This window comes from Drosophila persimilis, unplaced genomic scaffold, assembly GCF_003286085.1.
Source record: "Drosophila persimilis strain 14011-0111.01,24,50 unplaced genomic scaffold, DperRS2 tig00000868-arrow-arrow-pilon, whole genome shotgun sequence".
NCBI lineage: Eukaryota > Metazoa > Arthropoda > Insecta > Diptera > Drosophilidae > Drosophila > Drosophila persimilis.
Window position 1 is genome coordinate 734733 of NW_020825365.1, and position 6968 is coordinate 741700.

General features: G+C 43.9%; 1 protein-coding gene across 1 annotated transcript; it reads left to right on the top strand.

Annotated features, from left to right (window-relative positions):
• The first annotated feature begins 3573 nt into the window (after positions 1 to 3573).
• On the top strand, positions 3574 to 5368 carry LOC6603005 (fork head domain-containing protein crocodile). Its single transcript, XM_002027966.2, has one exon. It carries the CDS (start codon positions 3678 to 3680, stop codon positions 5244 to 5246), a length of 1569 nt encoding a protein of 522 aa, XP_002028002.2. The 5' UTR covers positions 3574 to 3677; the 3' UTR covers positions 5247 to 5368.
• The last annotated feature ends 1600 nt before the right edge of the window (positions 5369 to 6968 follow it).

The following is a 6968-nucleotide window of genomic DNA, read 5'->3' on the forward strand; positions in this document are numbered from 1 at the left end:
TGTCGTTGAATGCCTCAAATTGAGCGTGGCAAATGGGCGAGACAGCCCACAGTCCCCGTTTCCCATCGGTTGATTGTAATTTTTATATGTACCCTGATGTCATTAGAATATGGCAAATATGTTGGCCTAATTGACATGTTTTATGCGGCAAGAGCGTGTCGGAAATGGTATTTTTTCAAGGCTCATAGTTCAAAGAACTTGGTCGGAGTTCATAAAGCTAGAATGTCTGGGACTTAATGTACTATTATTAATGTACTTGCAATTTATACATACTTCTTTAGAAATGTGTGCTTATCTCTTCTGAGATACATATCTTTAATAGATTTAATTGAAATGAGTTTTACCTCTAGGAATGTCATCCATCTTCATCGTCAAAATCTTTGAAATGGTATAGTAAAAAAAGCACAACCATGTTTAACGTAAATACTCGGTTTTTAAATACAAACGGAGAACTTAGATAGAACTCACTTTTTTGTAGTATAAATGTTTTGAAAAGTCCCTACTTCATATAAATATAAAAACTTTCAAATAATGTATTATATTAAATTTGTAGGAAATATTTATATACGTAATGGCATAAATATGTATTTCAATCTAAAGCTCAGGTAAAGCCATTTAAGTTGCTTCAAAAAATTTCCATCACCTTTAAAAATGCATAATACATATGTATATACATAATACATATGTACTTGGATGTATCTCTTCTGCAGTCCCTTTCAACTTTCACTGCATTTAGGGACGAAATGCTAAGTTGCAGTTGGAGAAACTAAAACAATATTTTCATAGGTCAAATGAGGTGGGATGTCTGCAGATATAGACACAGATACATCGGAATGGGGCAGGAACGGGACAGACAGGCAATGGCAACTCCGTAAAAATAACATGAGCTGTGCAAAAATGCACAGAAACACTCGAACTCGGAGACAGAAACTCACAAAAAAACACCCACAATCACACAGATACATACACTCACAATCACGGCGCCAATATCGAAGACAGAAATTTGTTAAATCAGCAGGAGGGGTGGGCTAGGAAGGGGGAAGGGGGAAGGCGGAAGGGGGAAGAACAATCCAAATGGAATGCGCAAAAATGGAGCAAACAGTCTGGAGTCACCGCCTCATTCGAATTTCAAATGCAGACCACGTCAGTGGAGGAGGACTCGTTCTGACTCTGGGACTGGACACCCACACATGATTACCATTCACATTCACATTTTCCAGATCCAGATCCATCTCCAGCTCAGCCAACCATTCATCCTTCTCCGTTGAAAGATCGCATGCGAAAAATTATGTTAAAACAATACAAATATTTGTCAAAATAATGCGATTGCGTTAATAGAGCCAAATATTATTCTTGTATCAATTACACAGACACAGATTGTAGAAGAAGGAGAGCCTGGAACCTGACTTCATTTCAAGCGCTGACATAGCGTTCTATTCGTTCTACGGCATACATGAATAAAAAAGCTGTGTAAAAAACTATGGTAGGCAGAAGTTTTTTTCTCTTTCGCAAATAGGGAATATACCTCATATACATATACTATGTATGTATGCTTGTGTGTTTGTTTGGGTTTTTTTTAATGTGTCTGTGTCTCTAATAACCAGACAAACACTCCGGACTCGCTTGCATACACGCACTGGGTGCCCCTGCCCAAATAAACATACATACATCCTCGTATACTCGTAAAATTTACTTTAAAGCTGACAAAGTCAATAAAAAAATATTGTTTCAATAAGCAGAAAAAAACCTAAATTAAGTCGGCAAAAAAAGAAAAACCGCACTTGGAAGAACAACAACCAAGGGCAAGGACTCCTCGGGGGGGCAGGCAGTGGAAGTGGAGATGAGTTCTTATATATGGAATACACTCGTATGTATCTTTTTTTGTGTTTTTGGGGTTAGCAGGTCACTGCGGTGCCGATGATGAAAGGGCTGGCGAGAATAGATGTTTGAATGGAATGCAAGCCGAGATGCAAAGACAGTAGTTAAACGAATTGTAGGCTGGAACTGGAGATCCTTAATTCCTATAGCAGACATATGATAGAGGAACAGCTCGTATACCATTCATAGTAAACGAAAAGGCTCAGACAGATTGCTTTACAATTGATGAAATAGTATGAAATACAATGAAAGCATCCTGAATATATACTTCAAAATACATATATGTATCATTCACAGTATTGATAAAGTGTACAAATACCCACCGGTTCTTCATATGAATATGAATTCCCCTGTACGGCAAGTATAAAAAAAAAGTATAATTTCTGAAATTTGAAACTCAATTTAAATATTATCAAAATCTTGAAGCTATCACCAAGGAAAGGTCTAACATATTTAAGCACCCAAAGAACAGAAAATTTCAAAATATTTAATTCCTTTTCTCCCAAACGAAAACAACCTTCAGATATGGTTTTCTCCAAGCCTTCCGGCCACTCCCCATTTACCATCTTGGTAAAGAACCCATCAAACGGCAAATTAACGGACAACTTTCTTCCGTTCCTCTACCAGCCCCTCCCTTCACTTTCCAATTCAGAGGGGACCAACTTTAAGCTGAAATCGAAAAAACTTTGGCCACTAATTTATGCCAGCATAAAAGTAAGGGGCACAGCAACAGCAGCCATCAATCGCTCCTGCCCCATTCCACATGCCACACTAAAGCCACCCACTTGTACTGTTAGCTTTCCCAGGTGCCTGAACCATCGCTGTCTCTCTTTCTCTTTCTGGGCCGCTCTGCTTGCACTATCAGCCAGTGGGTGAGAGCGAGAGAGCCGTTTGCCTAGGCCGTATTTTAAGCATTAGTTTGAACAACAAAAACACAGAGAAAGAGCGGGGAGGAGAGGAGCAGACTGAAGGAGGATTGGCAACAACTATTTTCCCAGCAGAGCAGTAGCAGTAGCAACAGCAGTAGCAGCAGCAGCAGTAGCAGCAGCGGCAGAGTTTTCCCATTTCCCCTGGGTTTGTGTAAGAGAGAAGAGGCGTACCAACAAAAATCATGAATGGCGTCCGCAGTACGGGTTTTCTCTCCCCCAGATACTTTTGTATCTGTGTGAACAGTGCCAGTGCCGGTGTGCGTGTGTGTATGTCTTCACTTACTGACTGCCAGTATTGTTTGCAATCCATCCAGCCATTCGGTGGTTGGCCACAGATACATTCACACGCACACACCACTCTGCTGCAGATACATTTTTCGGTGTATCTGCTGCATCGTGCTCTCTGCTGGAAATCAACGCTGCCACTCTGCCACTGCCTCGTGCGTTGCGTCGCGTCGCTCCGACTCGAGTTGTATGTTATTTCAGTTACACAGATTCAGTATCCGACGTGTTACTATAGCGAACGGTTCGTTTCACGGCTGGCTCTGCGTCCCATCTTCGGTGTCGCACACACAGATACTAACTCTATATATGTATATGAATATATATGTATATGTATGGATATATCTGATTACAGACGAGCATATAGCCGACTTGTTAAAGCAAATATTTTTTTTCAAACAAATAATAAGAAACGGCGACAGCAGCTAAGTGAAGTGACAAATCGAGTGGCAGCCCAGAAAAAGCTCCCACAAAAGTGTGCCCGGAATTCGGTGTGCGGCATTTGGCCGCAATCCTCGCATAGATCTTTACCAGATCGTGGCATAAACACAGACCCCGTCCCACATCCACCATCCATCGTCCAGCAAGATGCACACTCTGTTCAGCGATCAGAACTCCTTCTCCCGGCACTACGCTCAGACGGCCGCCGGCTATAGTTCGGCCTCTGCGGTGGCGGCGGCAAGCAGTGCCTCAGCGGCGGCAGCCGCTCATTACGCCTACGACCAGTACTCCCGGTACCCGTACTCGGCCAGTGCCTACGGCTTGGGGGCGCCGCACCAGAACAAGGAGATCGTGAAGCCCCCATACTCCTACATCGCTCTCATTGCGATGGCCATCCAGAATGCGGCGGACAAGAAGGTGACGCTGAATGGCATCTATCAGTACATCATGGAGCGGTTTCCCTACTATCGGGACAATAAGCAGGGCTGGCAGAACTCCATCCGGCACAATCTCAGCCTCAACGAGTGCTTCGTAAAGGTGGCCCGCGACGACAAAAAGCCAGGCAAGGGCTCCTACTGGACCCTGGATCCGGACTCCTACAACATGTTCGACAACGGATCGTTCCTGCGGCGGAGGCGTCGCTTCAAGAAGAAGGACGTCATGCGGGAGAAGGAGGAGGCCATCAAACGGCAGGCGATGATGAACGAAAAGCTGGCCGAGATGAAGCCATTGAAGCTGATGACCAACGGCATCCTGGAGGCCAAGCACATGGCCGCCCATGCGGCCCACTTCAAGAAGGAGCCGCTCATGGATCTGGGCTGTCTCAGCGGCAAGGATGTTTCCCATGCGGCAATGCTCAACTCCTGCCACGACAGCCTCGCCCAGATGAACCATCTCGCTGGGGGCGTAGAACATGCTGGCTTCACAGTGGACTCCCTGATGAATGTCTACAATCCGCGGATTCATCACAGCGCCTATCCGTACCACTTGAACGACGACAATCTGGCGTCGGTGGCCAGCAGTCAGATGCATCACGTGCACCATGCGGCGGCCGCCCATCATGTCCAGCAGCTGCGCCATGTGGGTCACGTTTCGCATCCCCTCACGCCCGGCGGCCATGGAGGCGGCGGTGGAGCGGGCGGGGGACACAACAGTGGTATTCAATCCTCGGGACATTCGCCCACCACGATCTCAACGCCGCATGGACCGGCCCATGGGGGATGGTACACCCCGGAGACGCCGCCCTCGGAGCCCATTCCCAACGGCGGGGGCGGTCAGCAAGGCACGCCCACACACCCCGGCCATCCCAACACCAACCCCAACAGCAACAACAACAACAACTCGAGTGTCCACAACAACAACCACAGTCATAGTCACAGCCACAGCCACAACGGAGGTGGCGCCTCCTCGGTTCTGACGAGCAGTCCGAGTTCCGCCTTGGGTTTCCGCGATATGATCTTCGAGCAGAACCAATCCTGCCAGCTGGACACTGGGAGTCCCACAGGGAGCCTCCAGTCTGCGAGTCCCCCCGCCTCGGCGAGTGTGGCAGCAGCCTCTGCAGCGGCCGCAGCGGCAGTGATCAGCAGCCACCACCACCATCATCACCATCATGCGCTGAGCGGCAATCTGGGGCAGCTGGGGCAGCTGAGCAACCTGAGTCACTATCGGCCCCACATGGGGCACTATCAGGAGTACGGCATCAAGTATGGCGTCTAAGAAATGGGAGAGGCATATGTGGATGTGTGGCATACTCCAAAGTCTAGCTGTTATCTCTTGTATATTCGTGTAAATATATTTCCAAGAACGATCCGCAGCTCTAGAATGTATCTCAGTATCGAATTTATTGCAGAATTTTTTTTAATAAATATTTTTTTTTTTCAATGTTACACACCTCTATAAATCGTATCGTATATACATATAATCGTCTAAATCGTAAGCAAAGTTTTTTTTTGTAGTTTTATGCGTACACGTACATCCCCTAATAATAATAATAATAATAATAATTAAATTAATAATAATAGTAATAATAATAATAATAATGATATTGATTAATAATTTTCGAATTCGTAATTATTGTAATTGTAATTGTTATCACTGTAGGAGTAGGGTACACTCTCTGCTACGGAAATTGTGGAAGTTGGCGCAAATTTGCATCATTAAATAATACTATCACCATTGATACTAGTATATCGCTTGGTTAGATACACTGGAATGGATATCACACCTACTTATAAACTAGCCCCTAGAGCACGTAAGCAATAATAAATTATAAAACTAATTCATAGCTACCAGTATAATATAATTATTGTATCAGAAAAACAACCCATACCCATATGAGCCGAACAAAAAAGTGTATTGAAAATATGTTAAAATATCAAAAAACTGCAATTGTTTTATTTCAATCCCCCCACGCTCCACCGCTTCGAACTTTAATCGAACTTCATTAGCATATCATATCATCGATTCCATCCTCCAGGTTGGATTCCATCTGGTTCTCTGTTGGCAAACCATACTTTCATTTGAAATTCGATAGCTCACCGGCAAAATTCCGAGATAAATAATAATTATTCAACGGGTTCCATTTCAAGAACTCAACGAATTACTCATGAAATGAAAAGAAGTTTAGTGGCAAATGGCCATAGGAATATGGTGACTTTCTGGGTATTGATAGGATTCCAGAATCGCCAGTCGCCAGATATAAACGCTATGCTTGCAACAAACTTTCCCGTAGTCTCGTTCCACAAAGATTTATGTGGCAGTAAGTAATTTACACACTTCTGAAAATCGTCTAATTTTCTTTCTTTTGAGGTACAAGTTGTTGATTGTTCAAATGGAATCTTTAAAAAATCTTTTTGTATAAATATCCTATGATTCTTTAATTAAAAAGTGTTTTTTGGTAGATGAAAGGAACTTTTCATTGGCAATTTATAAAAGAAAATGTTAGCTTTCACTGCTGTCTAAAGTCTACCGGCAACAATGGTCGACAAATTATAAATCTTTACCTAAAAAAACTAAAATCTATCCTATCCTCTCCCGTGGGCTCCCCTCTCCCCTCTCTCCTAACTGGCCAACAATTGCAGAAAATTGGTAGAAAGTAAAACACAAAGGTCCAATGTGAGTTCAACCTGCGCAACAGTAATGATGAGTGCGTAAAAATACGCGTATTGACAACTTATTAGCCATCGAACCAGTTACCCAACCAGCCAAGAGATTGATCGGATCCATCGATGGACAGATATACGTAGATTGATGAAGCAATTGATTAATTGCCTAAAATAGTGCTGCGGCTGTTGCTGATGCAGCTTTTGCTTTTGATGATGATGATGATGATGATGATGATGATGATAATAATGATGATGAGGAGCTTGTCGTGGTCTCGTCTTGAGTCGCCCATTGTCTTGGCTGACATGTACGATCGCGACGCCATTGTCACTTGAG